This window comes from Hordeum vulgare, chromosome 3H, assembly GCF_904849725.1.
Source record: "Hordeum vulgare subsp. vulgare chromosome 3H, MorexV3_pseudomolecules_assembly, whole genome shotgun sequence".
Taxonomy (NCBI): domain Eukaryota; kingdom Viridiplantae; phylum Streptophyta; class Magnoliopsida; order Poales; family Poaceae; genus Hordeum; species Hordeum vulgare.
This window is the reverse complement of record NC_058520.1, coordinates 509,726,780-509,744,047: the sequence shown is the minus strand read 5'-3', so window position 1 is coordinate 509,744,047 and position 17,268 is coordinate 509,726,780. Positions and strand designations below refer to the sequence as shown.

The 17,268-nt window shown below is 46.1% G+C and overlaps 2 protein-coding genes across 2 annotated transcripts; one reads left to right on the top strand and one right to left on the bottom strand.

Annotated features, from left to right (window-relative positions):
• The first annotated feature begins 1,558 nt into the window (after nucleotides 1-1,558).
• LOC123444563 (helicase-like transcription factor CHR28) lies at nucleotides 1,559-11,531 on the top strand. The gene is made up of 14 exons (XM_045121331.1): nucleotides 1,559-1,911; nucleotides 3,306-3,375; nucleotides 3,471-3,563; nucleotides 3,655-3,762; nucleotides 3,848-4,057; nucleotides 4,141-5,084; nucleotides 5,893-5,964; nucleotides 6,054-6,131; nucleotides 6,207-7,086; nucleotides 8,266-8,396; nucleotides 8,858-9,073; nucleotides 9,457-10,008; nucleotides 10,097-10,306; nucleotides 11,143-11,531. Exons 1-14 carry the CDS (start codon nucleotides 1,768-1,770, stop codon nucleotides 11,245-11,247), a joined length of 3,813 nt encoding a protein of 1,270 aa, XP_044977266.1. The 5' UTR covers nucleotides 1,559-1,767; the 3' UTR covers nucleotides 11,248-11,531.
• A 217-nt stretch (nucleotides 11,532-11,748) lies between these two features.
• On the bottom strand, nucleotides 11,749-14,074 carry LOC123444564 (L-type lectin-domain containing receptor kinase IX.1-like). The gene has a single exon (XM_045121332.1). The coding sequence runs from the start codon at nucleotides 13,970-13,972 to the stop codon at nucleotides 11,954-11,956; it is 2,019 nt and encodes a 672-aa protein (XP_044977267.1). The 5' UTR covers nucleotides 13,973-14,074; the 3' UTR covers nucleotides 11,749-11,953.
• Nucleotides 14,075-17,268: the final 3,194 nt, after the last annotated feature.

Below are 17,268 nucleotides of genomic sequence, written 5' to 3'. Positions count from 1 at the left end.
CGCCGCTCGTTTAGATGAAAAAAATGTAATGGTCCAACGAGTGGACCCATTGTCAAACGCTTCCGCGTTGACCCATTTCTGATCCAAATTTGCGACTGTAATGCTTCGTCGCGGACGCGCCCGCCCTCTAGGTGTCCGTCCCAACTACCTATAGTCAACATAATTAATGACGGCCACCCTTTACGGGTCCACGCGTCAGCGGTCGCGGTCAGCCTTTTTTAATCCGAACGTGCGATGGGGTTCGGCCTCATCTGGTTCCAGCCCCTCGTCCCCATCTCGCCACCTCTCTGCTCCCTCGTCGGCGACCAAACCCTAGCCAACACCCATGGCCGCGCGAGGATGAAGAGCGACGCAAGGCCGAGAAGGAGGACGCGACATACGAGGCGCAACTCACGGAGGCCATCGCGCCGTTCATCGCTGGCGACTGCACCATGCCCCCTCAGCTGAAGACCGAGCCGTAGCCGGAGGTCTACTAGTGGACCGTCTGCCTTCGCGAGTGAGTCAGCGCGTCGCCCATCTGGTTGGGCGTGACATCACAGCAGGAGGCAGCCTACCTCCAGCATTGGAGGGCGTAGAGCCTCGCGGAGGAGGACACCGACGACCAGCGGCAGATGGAGCTGGAGCGCCGATTGGAGCAGGAAGCGGAGGCGGAAAGGGTGGAGAGGGAGGAAGAGGAGCGCGCTCGTGCTGCGCTGCCGCCGCCACCAGCGACGCCCGCGCCGACGCGACAGACGACGGAGGCACAACCCGCCTCGAACATCAACGTCGTTTTGAACACAAAGTTTCCCTGGGCCGGCCCTGCGCCGACGCTGATCGACCTCACCGCCGCGACGTCGACAACGACGACGCCTAGGGTAGCGCACTATCTCGTATTTTATGTTTAATTAATGTAATGGAAACGTGTGGACTCTTGTCAGCCTTCGTGGCCGTCTTTTATGTTTGACTAATGTTTATTTTTATTTAAAAAATGGGCGCATATTTTTTCGCACGTCGTCAACATGAATTGGACCAACGTTGGACACATGCATTAACCTAAACACGAAATCAGACTTTTTATCCGTTGAATCAAGCCAAACGAACAAAAATCGGACAAATGCACCGTCCTTTTGGCTGACGGTGTTGAGCGTTACCACTGTCTCCCATTTCCCAGCAATGTATATAGACACCCGATCCCAATTCCATCATTTCATTTCATCCACGAGTCGAAAATACACCTATCCCGGGTCTGTCCTGAAAAAGCTGCGCCACGCGCACGGTTCCGTGTGGCACACGGGGCCGGGGCCCGGGCCCCGGTCCACGACGACCCCGAAGCCGGGCGTCCCTCGGCTGAGTCGGCTCAAAAAGCCGAGCCAAAGTCGGTGGCTCCAGAACCGGCGTCCGGTCCGCGGCTCCGTCCGTCCACCGCGTGGTGCACATGCCGCGAATTTACTCCACCCCCACACAAACCCGAACCCGGCTTCTGTACCCGGCCATTCCCAAACCCCCCCCTCCCCCGACGCCGACCCTTTCCTCGGTCTCGCTTTTAAAAATCCCCCAACCCGGAACGAATTTTTCCCCTTCCTCTTTTCCACCAGTTCGACGCGGACGGCATCTCTATTCTCTCCTCAGCCCACCGCAGCGCAGCCGCCCCCCACCCCCGCCACGATTAAAAACGAGGGTGAGAGAGAGAGAGAGAGAGAGAGAGAGGGAAAGGGCTCTCGTCCGGCGGAGAAAAAAGCAGGGGCCCTCTCCCGCGGCGAATTGCATGATCGAATCGCGCCGGGGCGGATGATGGCGGAGGAACCGGCGATGGATTTCGACGACGGGGGCTACGGCGGCGCCGAGGACAACCTCTCCATGCCCCTCGGCGACTTCATGGCCTTCCTCGAGAGCGAGCCCGCCGACGACGGGGCGGAGGACCCGCGGCCCGAGGTGCGTGCGTCGCTTTTGCCGCCCCGGCCTTGCCCTAATTCGCATCTTAGCTCGGACCGCCCGGATCCAATTCGGCAGCCAGGGTTGGCCTTCCCCCGGGCTAGGGTTTTGGATTTCGTCGGAGCGGACGCGTACGAGTGTTTGGGATGTCATGCTCCTTCTACATATCCGCAATTCGCGATGTGTAGTGTCCTAGTCGCTTAGACTCTGGGCCTTTTCGAGTGAGATGTGTGTGAGCCAAGCGTGATCAAGCCTTGAGCAAGGGATTTGGTGCCACTTTTCAGTTTGGGGGAGTTGTTTTATTGTTTCCCCTACTAAATGGAATGCTAAAAGCTCAGTTATTGCATGTGATGCAATTAAGTCATACCGTCTATATATGTGCTTGTTAAATACTGTTTGGAAATGACATCCATCTTTTGATATTTGAGCCCAATCACATGAGCAATGATCATATGGTGCTGTCTTTGTCACTGGAGGCAGTTGACTTGAAGAGGATTAGGTCCTGGTGCATTGGATCCAAGTGTTGGATCATTGGCCTCGCCTGTGGTAGTACGTCAGCTGAGTTGATTGGGGTGCTGAGGCAAGAACTTGGTTGGAAGCAGCAAGTCTATGATGAGATATTCGGAGTAGTGCTGACTAGTTAAGGCGTTGATGATTGCAAGAGGATTATAAGGGTTGGGTGGAGTTGCATTGTTTCCTCCCTTTTCTCGTATTGTTTGGTATATCGCCCCCCAATTCTTAGTTACTCATGATCTCTAGAGTATGAGAAGGTTCAAGTTTTTTTTGCCGGCATTCAGCTATTTGCTGTCTTACCTTCTGGGGTGTGCTTATAGAGCAAAGGAGTTACACTCGATATTCTAAGCTGGCTGTAACTCTATTATAAATGAGATGAATCAGTTTGATTTAATTTTATGCGGGGTGATGGTGGGGATCTTGGATTCTTACTGTCAGTGACTCAGTGCAGTGTAATACACTAAACTTTCTATTATTCATTGGTTGTTGTGGTGAAAGGTGTTTCTCCAGTGTATGTTTGGGTTTGGATCAACATGTGACTTTTCAGAGCTCAGCTTGTTACTCGAACTACTTGATTGTGTGAAAATGTGACACTAAGCTGTTGGATGCTAGGGTTTCAGATTTCATCCACTGGTAATGCGATGGTTTGTTGTTGGATAATCATAGCACTCTTTTTTTCTAGCAAGCCTGAACAAAAAAAATCAAGTAAAAATGTTCCATCTAGTATTTCTAGCATCATATGGGTGTTTGTGGTCAGCAGTTGCAAGATTGTGCATCTACATCCAGGCATGCTGTATCGGGCCATTAATATTTTTTGGAATGTGTCTTATTTCACCCCCCCCCCCCCCCCATTAAACAACATCATTGTTGTTCAAATGCAGGCCAATCAAGGTTCCTCAGAGGTGCCAGTGGACATGACAGGTTTTGCAAATGGGTTTGAAAGGCATGAAGGTAGACTGAGGTTTTCTCAGTTTATCATATGTTTTTACGAGAACTTTCCTTCAACACACTCCTTCTTCAGCTATATTGTTTTTATCGATGAGCAGAATTTTTGGAGGATGAAATGCAGGCCAATCAAGGCTCCTTAGAGGTGCCAATGGACACGACAGGTGTTGCAAATGAATTTGGAAGCCATGAAGGTAGGCTGAGCTTCTCAGTTTATCATATGTTTTTACAAGAGGCTTTCCTTCAACAAAATCATTGTTAAGCTATTGTTTTATCAATGAGCAGAATTTTTGGGTGATGAAGGTTTCTGGTCGCAATACCAGATGGAAGCAATGGTGGAACAAGGAGATGGAACCTTTGATTACTCCGATGCTAAGCCTTTGGTTGGCAGTGGTGAGAAACAGAAAATGGCTTTAAACTGACACTTTAAGGTTCGCACTCCGTATGATGCACTATTTATTTGACCATTTCTTCGCAGATTTATCTGGAAACTGTAGAACTACCAACCATAACAACCAACCTTTACCAAGGGACACATTAAACCATATAAATGCTGCTGAAGAAGCAAATGCATTTCCATACGAAGTTCTCTCAAATTGTTCATATGTTGGTGACCAAATGTACTTTGGCAAAGCACAGGTCAAAGCAGAGAGCCACTTAGAGGGCATGGGGCCACCAACGAATACTTGTATGTCAAATTTCTCTTTGGCAATATATAGCTTGCATCATCTGAGTTTAAAGAAAATCATATTCATTTCATATCTACTGCAGATTTGCCATGTAATCAGTTCCCAGAGCAATCTGGTTTGAGTGAAGTTAAAAGTGAGGATACAGGAGCAATATTGGATAACACTGGTCAGGAGGGTAATCAATACATACCAATGAACACATTCTCTCTTGACCATAATGCTGCCATCCCTGATGTTTCTTACACTGAACTGAACTTTGGTGAGGCAACTGGAAGCATGAACAATGGCAATAGCAGCTGCCTAACTGTACAGGGAGATTATCTGCAGGGGGAGTTTGGGGAATGTCCTAAAGCAGAGTATGGTTATCTTGATATGGCTGGTGAAATGTCACTGCATGATTTGCCGGATAACAATCAGTCATATGAGATGGATCAGATCCCGCAGAATATATGTGAAAGCAGTTCGATGCAGACGGGCTCTTCTGATCAATATTGTGATGATACATCTTTATCAGGTTGCTACATGACTTCCCCAGAGTCATTATCCTGTGAGCAGATCCAGTCTGAATATGTTGGTTTAAAGAGTGAGTCTAGCACCGACTCTTCTCCAATACCCTCAAGCAGAAACTCTACTACAGAGGATGCTGATAAATACTTAGGAGGCTCAACAAAACAGTTGCTGAACTCTAGTTTAGTTCCTATCAGCCACCAACACCCGTATAGGAGCCTGACAGATCAAATGCCTCCATCTTTTCATGAACAACAATACGATATTCACAGAAGTGGCAACTCCTTTACTCGGGGTAATTTATCAAGAAGTTGCTTCGGTGCAAATGCCAATGGCGATTCTGATTTATTTAACCTTAGTAGTCATCGTGCTCCTGGTCATTTATTGCCACCCCAGGGAATCCAGGGAAAAGTAAATAACTTCCAACAATCTTTGTCTGCAATTCCTTTTGTTCCTCGATTTGGCGGGACGACATATAAGTCGCATGATGAAAGGGTGACTCTACGACTTGCGTTGCAGGTTATATCTCTCTCTGTACTGTGTTCCTCCTTTTCACACTTGTTAACTTGGTTATACCTGCTGTCATGAATCACAAAATCATTTGCCGAATAATGATCAGGGCTCATTTGGTTTGGAGGAAACTAAAACGTAGGAATTAGGAGTACTATAGGAATTTGATAGGATGACACTTGTCATCCCAAGGAATTGTCTTGCCTCGTTCCTACGCACAAAATGAGCTTTGAGTGGATGTGTAGTTTCCTCCAAAAACACAGGAAATGAAAAGTATTCCTTGGAATTCCTTTACGCTTTTCCTATAAACCTAATGTATATATAGGAAATTTCCCTCTGGAATCCTTGTTCCTATGTTTTTGTATGAAAATCCTCCGAACCGAATGAGGCCTTATTGTGAATGGTTACTCAAAATTTCCCAATTGCAGTTTTTCGTAAGCAACGTTTGGTATACTTAATACGAACTTTTAGTTTGTTTAGTATCTGTATTTGGAAATTCTCTGATAATCTTTGTTCACTTGATCTTACATGTTGGTAACTATAAATTTTTTGGGCAAGTTCCCGTATGCTGATTCTTGATCTTACTAAACTACTTTTTGTTTTGGTAACTGCTGGTGATTATGTCTCCCAACTTCCTATGATATCCTATAACCATACTCTATAGAACACTTGGTCTGACTTTATTGCCGTGAAAACTTAGTGATTGCGCACTGAATTTACCTGATGACGTTGAAAGCAACGTCATTTAGTTTTTCTTTTCTCGCACCTAGTTCTTATGTGCTGCTCCAGTATGCTTAACATATTGGAAATTTTCCAGGATATATCCCAGCCAAAGTCTGAGACTAATCCACCTGATGGGCTTTTATCAGTTCCTTTACTGAGGCATCAGGTACACCTTGCAGTCAATGTCACGTGATTCCCTGAAAATAGTCACCAACTTCTGAGTAATTAGTACTATATTTCATCTTATTCGGACAGAAAATCGCTCTGTCATGGATGGTACAAAAGGAGAAAAATGGTTCACACTGCTCTGGTGGAATTCTCGCAGATGATCAGGTATACTAGTTAATTTCTCCCTTCTGTTCAGCAAAGTGTGTGAATGTGTCTTAGATGTCATCTGATGCTTTTCAGGGCTTGGGTAAAACCATATCAACTATTTCACTGATATTGACAGAAAGAGCACCATTACCAAGGTCAACTGTCATTAAGCCAGAGCTATGCGAAGCTGTATCTCTTGACGATGACGACGACGACCCCACTGATCTTTGTTTGAAAAGGAGGTCACAGACATGTAGTTCTGAAGTGACAACAAGCACTACAGTTAAGACAGAGAATCATATTGTAGAGATTAAGGCCAGGCCAGCTGCTGGGACTCTGGTTGTTTGCCCGACAAGTGTTCTACGGCAGTGGGCGGAAGAACTGAGGAACAAAGTTACCAGCAAAGCTAATTTGTCCTTTCTAGTATATCATGGTAGCAACCGTACGAAGGATCCTAACGAGCTCACTAAATATGATGTTGTGCTAACTACGTATTCTATAGTAAGTATGGAGGTACCAAAGCAATCAAGTCCTGATAGTGACGATGAAGAGAAAGGGAAGGCAGACAGATATGGTGCTCCTGTTTCAGGCAGCAAAAAGAGGAAGGCTTCATCTTCTAAGAAAACTAAAAAGGCCGCAACAGAGAAGAGTAACTTACCAGAGAAACCTCTTGCGAGAGTAGCATGGTTCAGGGTTATTCTTGATGAAGCGCAAAGTATTAAAAATTACCGAACCAATGTTGCTGGGGCTTGCTGGAATTTGAGAGCCAAAAGAAGGTGGTGCTTGTCAGGGACACCAATACAGAATGCTGTTGAAGATCTCTTTAGCTATTTCAAATTTCTCCGATATGAACCGTATTGTAATTACAAGCAATTTTGCACCATGATAAAAATGCCAATCAGCAGGCACCCAATTAATGGTTACAAGAAGCTACAAGTTGTTTTGAAGACAGTAATGCTACGTCGGACTAAAGGTCATTTACTGAACTTATTTTTTGTGTTTTCCATCTCTTAACCTGTGCATATCTAAGAAGTCCTCTTTTGTTGTCTCCCAACAAGATGTCTTACTGATTGTACTTAAACTACAGTTTACACCTGACATTTTAATCAGAGACAACTTTTGCTTTAGAATTTATGAAAATAGTTGTTAACACAAAATAATCATGATAGTGAAGCTAGTCTATACCAATATAAAAAGCCCGTAAGGGGCAGATCCAATTAAACTCGGCCATCAAATTAGGTTAATCCGACGACCTAGATTGTTTCAATGCTGAGCATTCAACATGTTTACCTATCATACCAAATATCACCGTCAGCACTACCACATAATTAACATGCAAATAATATCTTACGTAACACGCAAATAATATCTTGCTCCCTCCGACCCACAAAAGACGTTTTTGCAAGCTATGTTAGCTTGCAAAAACGTCTTGTATTATGGGACAGGAAGTACCTAATATCTTTGTGCAATTAATATACCTGCATAATGACAACGTGCATTGCACATACACATTTACTAGTGTTGCTAGTTATCATGATATTTTTTTATCAATCTTTCACCAAACAACATGTTGAAGAGTTGGAGTTGCTAGTGTCTTCAGACTATTGATGAAAATATCTTAGTGGATGGCATCAAATCATCAATTAGCATGTTAAGCATAATCTGTACTCCCTCCATTCCTAAATATAAGTCTTCTTAGAGATTTCACTATGGACTACATACGGATGTATAGACATACTTTAGAGTGTAGATTCACTCATTTTGCTCCGTATGTAGTCCGTAGTGGAATCTCTAAAAAGATTTATATTTAGGAACGGAGGGAGTACCACTCAGAACTTCTATTGGCTATTTCCATGGCTAGTATTCTAAAAAAGGGTATTCTAGGTCTTATACAAGGAACTTATGTTATATTATTGATTGAAAGATCAAATACATGTTCCTATTGTTTAGAACATTCCCACATTTGAATTTTCTGTCGTTTTGTGTTCGTATCGCTACTGCTGTGCTTTTAATTTCATTGGCGTGCTTATGATATGGCATCCTGCTATTCCTGTGTAATATTCTTTCTGTTCCAAAGTAGTTGATTTGTGGTCCCGCATAATTTTTGAACTTTGTAATTGGTGATGAAAGTTATATTTATCTGGTAATGTAGCGACAATGTTGGATGGAAAACCAATCATTTCCCTACCACCGAAGACCATTTCTCTCAAGGCTGTGAACTTCACGAGTGAGGAGCGTGCATTTTATAACACCCTAGAAGCTGAATCACGAGCACAATTTAAGGTGTGTGTTCATGGTGTTAATTAACCATCTACTTTCTGATACATTCTTTTTATTTATTCTTTCAATATTTTGATTTTTGATCTTGTCTTGCTGTTTCTCCACAATAAATCAGCCAGGATTATATTCTTACTTATATATTTTGTTAATCTGCATCTATGCCTTTTGGAATATATAGATTACATCACCTTACAATTGCATACCTGGACAGCAAACAGGTTACTTTACTTGCAGGATTGGATTAGTACAGTCTAGGTCACACACAAAAAAGATTTTGTAGAACCTTGATACTAAACAGTTCATATGAACATTTATGAGATGCTGACATGTTTGACCACACATTTCATGTTTACTTCGCGCGAAGTTGATTATGGCTCCTTGTTTATGTGTTCCATTCATAAACTTGACGAGCCTACCTATATGGTCAATTGCTCACCTGCTCTAATCTGACGATTTATCTGCAGGTCTATGCAGCTGCTGGTACTGTTAGGCAAAACTACGTGAATATCCTGCTGATGCTTTTACGGCTCAGACAGGCATGTGATCACCCTCACCTAGTTAAAGGTCATGAGTCTAGCTGGACCTCTTCATTGGAGAGTGCGAATAAACTTCCAATGGAACGAAAACATGAATTGCTGGTTTGTTTGCAATCTTGTTCAGCTATATGTGCTCTCTGCAACGTAAGTGTATTTGTCTCTTCTCTTCCTCACCTATAGTTATAAATATCCCCCTAATATCTACTTTTACTCTTTTGTCATGTTCTACAATATTTCATTTTGCTATTGCGATGCTGCTGAGTGTGGTCTATTGTAATTTATTTGAATACTTGTGTCTAGTAACGTTAAATACTCGGATGGGTTTGCTTTCGTGGACACACAAAAGGGAAACATTGAAAGGTAGTGCAATTTCCTAAGACCGTGTCAGCATAAATTGGTACTCGATAAAAGAAACAAAAACTGGAAAGAAAACCCTTGACTTCATTCCAGTTTCTTGACCCCAGCTTTGTCATGCCTACTATTCTCCGTCAGTTCATATCTGAATCTTAGCGACTTTAATTGTGCAGGATGCACCAGAAGACGCTGTCGTTACTACATGCGGTCATGTTTTTTGCAACCAGTGCATATTGGAGCAACTTACTGGCGATGACAGCATATGTCCAGTCTCTAATTGCAGAGTCCGACTTAATGCAACTTCATTATTCTCTCGAGGCACCCTTGAATTCTCCTTGTGCAAATCAACAAGTGAATTCCAGTCTAATGATTCCTGTACAGAGATTGTACAGACTGAAAATCAAACTGGGATTGATTCATCTTATGCATCTTCTAAAGTGAGGGCTGCCCTAGATATCATTCTCTCATTACCTAAAGTTGATCCCACCCATAGTGATAGCAAAAAAACAATTGGGCTTGCCTCTGAAAATATCAATGGGAAGAGTTCAGAACATGCTGACACCAAAACGACAGAGAAGGCCATTGTTTTCTCTCAATGGACTAGAATGCTGGATTTGCTAGAGGTTCATTTGCAAGCTTCTCATGTGACCTATCGGAGGCTTGATGGAACAATGTCTGTTGCTGCTCGGGAGAAAGCCGTAAATGATTTCAAAACAGTTCCAGAGGTTTGTGTTCAATGATATTTTTTACATGCAACTTTCTTGAGTGTATCACAGCCTGTTCTCCAATATTGTTGACTTCTGCTATCGGCAGGTTTCTGTTATGATCATGTCTCTCAAAGCTGCGAGTCTTGGTCTAAATATGGTGGCTGCCTGCCATGTGCTTATGCTCGATCTTTGGTGGAATCCTACCACCGAGGACCAAGCTGTTGATAGAGCACATCGTATTGGCCAAACACGACCAGTTACAGTATCTAGGTTAACTGTCAAAGATACTGTTGAAGATCGTATTTTGGCGCTCCAGGTAAATTTAAAGCCATCATCGTAAGATCACTTCATTTTGTATGCCTAGCCGCCTTTAGACTGGCCAGGATATAGATACTTGCTATGTGCTCATACTGGCCTTGGGGACTAATGTCCCGGTTTCTCTCAGAGACTGGTCTCAGTCGAATGAGAAAATTGGTGGGTCAACTGATGAACCACCAACACCCTGGACTATGAATCATTGAGTAGGGTGTCTTCACCGTTTTGATCACCGGTCCAGTTTTTAAAAGTATATATATATAGGATGCATAGACTGGTATGGATATCGATACCTTCTCTGTGCTCAAACTGACCGTAGTAACCAATGTCTCGGGTTCTCTCATATACTGGTCTCAGTCGAATGAGAATTCGTGGGTGAAATCAACACCCTGGACTATGAACTATCAAGTGGGTGTCTTCACCTTTTTTTTATCACCAGTCCAGTTTTTAAAAGTATAGAGGTGTAGGATGCTTGCCTGCTCCCCGCCCCCTCCTTGAGCAGTGAGTGATGTTGTAAATAAATAGTTTCATTTTCCTGGGATCACTTGAGATCAACCTGAACAATAAGTAGGTACCAGAATTCACCTGGACCGAATAGGGTGCAACTTGAACACCATACAGTAAATTTTTGAACTTAAACAGGGTTATCTTAATAATAATTAATTTTCTTGCTTTGTGTTCCTACTGGTGGGGGTTCCTGCCCATTTGGTTAAATCCTATGTGATGCCAACCCTTCCAATTGATGCATGTCCTTGATGTGAGGGTACTATTTATTGATGTGTTTTGTTTGGCAATGAATTTTTGGATGCACTACTAAGATGTATAATCTTGTCTCAGGAGAAAAAGCGGGAGATGGTTGCTTCTGCTTTTGGGGAAGATAAATCTGGTGGCGGCCAGACTCGACTGACAGTGGATGACTTGAATTATTTGTTTATGGTTTAGCATCACCTCCTGAGATGGAACACAATTTTGCTCATGGAATGGTGTAATAGGGGCAGTGATAGATAAATATCTCGGGGAGGTAACAAATAGCATTTCTGTAGGGGCCTAGTGCTTTTAGTTTGTACAGGTGTTAAGATTTTGTAGTTGAAAGGTGTCATTGTGGTTGTTAGACCATCCAATTCTTTTCGCACTGCAAGTAGGGACCCTCAGGTTAACTTTCAATTGGCTGCAATGGTGTCGTTTGGCTATATGAAGATATGACAGAGCAAAATGTCGTTAGCTAACTTATATTTGTACAAGTTTCCGTGGTTGTATCATGTGAAAGTTTGAGCGGTGTTCCAGACCCGTTGTTGTTGGTTTGCCGTTGCATGTGATGTGCTACACACAGACTGGGATGGGAACATCTAGTTTGCTTGTATCGGCTATAATCTCACACGAGTGACGTTGGAGTTAAAGCAATCTAGCAGCTTTATCACCTGACTCAACCTAATATCTCAAAACTGCCTCGAAATGTTTCTTCTTGTTAGGTCTTTTTGACCGATATAACCCAACTCATTTCCATGCTATACAAAACCAAGCTCAACTGATACAGATATACAATCGATCACGCCTCCATGTTGCAGCACAATATGTGAAACCATGTTGCAGCACAATATGCGAAACAAACAAAATCATCGCGACAGCAGCTTCAACAAATCCACCACATTCATGGCTCCAGAAGTCTATCCCTCACCGAAGACCGTTGGCCAGCATTAGCCCCTGATGACTCGCACTCAGTAACGCCTGGGTTCTGCGCACCTCCAACTGATGATACCAGAGCAGCCAAGTCAGGCAAAGGGAAGAACGTCGGCACCGGCATCTTCGGCGCTAGCACAGGCAATGGCGCCTCAAATTTCAGGGCATTCAGGGCCTGCCTGATGCTTGGCCTATGCGTGTAGTCCGGATGAGCGCACCATAGTCCGACCACCATCAGATGCTCCATCTGCTTCTCGTCAAACTCCCCCTTCAACCTCCAGTCCGCCGCTTCGAGAAGGGCTTTCTTCCCATAAAGCTCCCACACCCACGGCACCAGCCTTGCCTTGCTCGGCTCCGCCGTGGGCTCCGATGGCTGTCGTCCGCAAGCAATCTCCAGTGCCACGACGCCGAAGCTGTACACGTCCGATTCCCGGCTTGCCTTGCCTGTCGTCAGGCACTCTGGCGCCAAGTAGCCTAACGTGCCAGCCAGGACGGTGGTGTAGGGCTGGCTGCCATGCTCAACTAGCTTGGCAAGGCCAAAGTCGCCGAGCTTGGCACTGAAGGTGGCATCCAGCATCACATTGCTCGGCTTGATGTCGCGGTGCACGATGCACTGAAGGCACTCCTCGTGGAGGTAGAGCAATGCCGACGCGAGGCCCAGTGCAATGTCATACCGTGTCGGCCAGGTGAGGTGCACGCCTTTGCCGTAGAGGTGCTGGTCGACGCTGCCATTGGGCATGAGCTCATAGACGAGCAAGAAGTCACCACGGTGTTCATGGCACCACCCGACAAGCCGGACCAAATGCCGGTGGCGCAGCTGGCTGATGATGCGTACCTCGGCTGCGTACTCCTTGCGCCCCTGCGTCGACCCCTTGGAGACCCTCTTGATGGCCACCTCCTGACGGAGCTCCTTCAAGAACCCCCGGTAAACAGCACCGAACCCGCCCTGCCCGAGCTTCCTCTGCTCGGAGAAATTGTTGGTTGCCGCCACCAATTCAGCATAACGGAACCGTCTTGGCCCGCTCTGCACGATGAACTCGTCAGTTAGCTCGTCGTACCCCATTGCATCGTCGATGTCGACATAGGGCACACATTCCCCTGTCTTCCTCCATTCCTTGACGAACCAAACAACCCCTGCACCGACCAGCACAACAAGGAATCCGCACAATCCCAATATCACCCACAGCATCACCGTCTGCTCTTTGCTGTCGACGCTGGAGGTGAAATCCCAGTACAGGACCTTGTGCAGCTCGGCGGCCTCGCCAGTGGCGGCGGAGAAGCCAACGGCCACGGAGTCAGGCAGGTGTTCCCTCAAATCGACGGCGTACCACAGAAGGACGTCCGTGGGGGGAGCGTCGCCGTAGGAGAGGGCCACGGTGAGGTTCTTGGCCTCAGCGTCGTACGCGACGCGCGCGTGCGCCGTGCGGCCGTCCTTCATGCTGGTCGGCCAGTCGGCGGTGGCCACGGAGGCGATGCCCCCGAGGTCGATGCCGACGTGGTCGTCGCTGGGATCCCAATCGTTCCTGTAGGTGTCGAATTCGACGGCGACGAGGGAGCGACCCCCGTTGCGGGCGGAGGAGTTGAAGAGCCCGAGAAGGCCGCCAGCGGATCTGTTGGGGAGGACTGAGGGGAACGGGGAGAGGAAGAAGGCGAGGCCGTCGCCGGAGGCGGCGGAGGGTTCGGGGGCGGAGATGGAGAAGGAGAAGGCGGAGGCGAACGAGGCGGGGCGGCGGGAGACAGGGTCAAAGAGTGGGATGGGGCGGGAGAAGAAGGCCCGGCCGGCGCTGCTGGTGAGGGGCCCGACGCGCTCGTCGCGGGTGAGGCGGATGAACTTGTTGAAGAAGGCGTCGCCCTGGAAGGAGATGCCCGATGGGGCCGAGTCCGAGACGGCGGTGAAGTTGTAGGTGAAGGAGAATCCCGCAGCTGCCGGCGGCAGGAGGAGGGCGGCGGAGAGGAGGAGGAGGGAGGGGACGGCGACGGAGATCCCCATGGAGTGGGTTGGGTGAGCCTTTGCCCTTGGTGGAGGTCTGGAGGACAGGGAGTGTGCGTGGGGTGGGGCCAAGGTTGACAAACCAATGAACAAGGCACGAGCTGGATTATAAATCCTACTACTACAGAATGGCCGTGCCTTCTTTAATTTCTTGTTCTGATCATACAGTAGTATACGTCTCTATTGTTGTATAAAAATCGATAAATATTTGGTCCCTGTCAATAACATCATCTTGACCTTTGGTATTATGATATATACTATAATTATTTGTATGCATTTCATTTGAATATGTATAACTCGATGGGTTTTTAGTTCATTTCATCATAATTACATTAGTTACTTCGTCAATTGAGAAATGATGAAGGTGTTGAAGAAGAAGAAAAAAGACTTGGTTAAGCCATCGACATGGAATATAATATATGAACATCAATTATCATTTTTTTTTGCAAAACACAATGACTATATCTTTGTCATCAGTAGCATCAGTAGTTAATGTTCTAGGACAACTCATGACTCAACCTTCACCTTTTCAGTAACCGCATTGGTATGAATGCATCATTTAGACAACATAACAACACTTCACATGGTAATTGAAGATCAAAAGATTCATGTGAAATAAAACATAGCATTGCTGCATACCTTATCCTCAAGAACAACAACATGTGAAGGTATTGCTGTGTGTGTCAAAACTGACAGATCTCGGGTAGGGGGTTCCGAACTGTGGACCTTGGATCAATGGATTGCAGGAGAAGTAGGAAGACAATATTTACCCAGGTTCGGGCTCTCTTGAAGAGGTAAAACCCTACGTCCTGCTTGATTATATTTATGTGGACGATAATTACAGAGTTGATCTACCTCGAGATCGTATAAGCTAAACCCTAGATGAGATAACTCCCCCCACATGGATGAGGACCCCTGGATTTATACATCCACTAGGGGATCTAGGGTTACATACAACCGACCTCTATCTCAGGACGGATGGACCGACCTAGTTTACTTTACTTGGACACAACGTCGGTCTTTGGTGCTTTCTTCCTTGAATACGAGATGAACACACAATTCGACCTTTAGTTAGTACGGCCCATTAAGTTGGCCTCTACAAAGCGAGCCGACTACGCGAGGACCCCTTAGTCCCGGACTCCCTTAGTAGCCCCCGAACTGGCCTTCAACGCCGATGTGCAGGGTCTTCTAATGCTCGCGCCCAGAGTGTTCGGCTTGCAAGGAGAGTTCCCTTATTTCCTCCGATCATGGAATGATGATTTAGTCCCTGCACGACTCATGGTTATCGAAGCATAACGGGACCCACAACCTTCAATTCTGCACAAAGATTAATAATAATTCTCAATTTTCACGTGCTTTAATGAAGGCAAGTACTTTTATCTATCCTTGATGGAACCGCTCCCTATAACCAAAGGAGGTAACACCCTTTATAAACAAATTGAAATCCGTTCCAGGGCTCCATCGCCCTCCGAGTGTCAACAAAAAACCCTAGGCTTCCTGCACTCTAGAGTCATGGCAGGTTCCTCCTCACGCCCCCTTGGCCCACTTCCGGGAGACTGGGCCAGTTGCTTTGTTTCCCTTCTTTGTTTGCACGAACTCGAAACTCAAGGATAACTCCCCCTGTCGGACCTCGCGCCCACTCGCGCCGAACTGGCCTCTGCCAATGGCGAAGCCTTTGCAGAAAACTTTCCTTCCTCTCAAAGGGGAGGAAGGGCCTGCTTTGTTTCTTTCTTACTGCGAGGGGTGGGCTTCCCCGTTCACCCCTTCTTGAGGGGTTTGTTGAAGTTCTATGGGCTGCAGCTCCACAATCTCACCCCCGCTCCATCCTTCACATCTCAGGCTTTGTGGCCTTGTGCGAGATGTTCCTGGGTTGCGAGCCACACTTCGATCTATGGATGAAGTATTTCTGTATCGTTCCCCGAACTAGAGGAACGACAATTCGGGAAGTGGGTGGAGCCGAAGTATGGCCTATAGGGGGTCCCTAACTATGGACCTTGGATCGATGGATTGTAGGAGAAGAAGGGGAGACAATATTTACCCAGGTTAGGGCCCTCTTGAGGAGGTAAAACCCTACGCCCTGCTTCATTATTTTGATGTGGATGATAATTACAGAGTTGATCTACCTCGAGATCGTATAAGCTAAACCCTAGATGAGATAACTCCCTCACATGGACGAAGACCCCCGGGTTTATATAACCACTAGGGTATCTAGGGTTACATACAACCGACCTCCAGCTCAGGGCGGATGGACCGACCTGGTCTACTTTACTTGGACATCACGCCGGTCTTCCGTGCTTTCCTCCTTGAATACGAGATGACCACATAGTCCGACGTTCAATTAGTATGGCCCATTAAGCCGGCCTCGACAAAGCAAGCAGACTACCCGAGGACCCCTTAATCCCATACTCCCTCAACCACATTACACGAACGGTGCTTCTTCAGGTGAACCAAAATACATCGATAGTCTCGTTTTTTTCCGCACTCGACAAATTTATGTAGTGATTCCTGTTGTATTTATCAAAATCAAAAGGAAAGTTAATTATAAAATAAATACACGAGGAAGCAATACACAACATACACACACTCTCTCTCTATCTTTCCCTCTCCCTCTCTCCCTCTCCCTCTCCTTCTCCCCCTCTCTCATCATAGCAGCAACAATACCGTACAATAAAGAATCTCATATCATCTCTCTCTTTTTGTTGTTGAACATCTCTCCCCCACTCCCTGCTCTATGTATCAGCAGCAACGACACAAACATCAATAGTAGCATAGCAGCGGCGGCTGAATAAGCAGCAACAACAACCTAATACCAAAAATCTTTACATTGCCCACAACTCTCGCCCCGTCTCCATGCTCGTATTTAGCGTCAGGCCGCCCCTGTGTGTGGGCCGTCTCCCTGCCCTTACTGCTCGAGTGACTCTATCTCCTATCTTTCCCGTCATGTTTGCATGGCATCGTGTTCCCCTATGCTTTCCCTCCTCTCTAGGTTCAGATTGGGTGTGGCTGGATTGGAAGGAAAACCCAAAATCGAGAAGGAGATCAGGACCGAGCGGAAATTATCTATAGAAGAGAGAAAAACTAGTCGAGGGTATGTGTGGGGTTCGATGAAAACAATTCAGTGAGAGTTGTGTGTTGGAAAAAAATCGGGGGGAGATGGGATAGCGTAACTTACGGAGGTGTGAGAAAATGAAACAAATACGAACTCCATTTTAATAGTAAAGGTAGCTAAATACCAGTGTGGTAGAACAACTGATAAAGGTACCAAGCATGGTTATTCTACGCCAAGGGCAATGTCT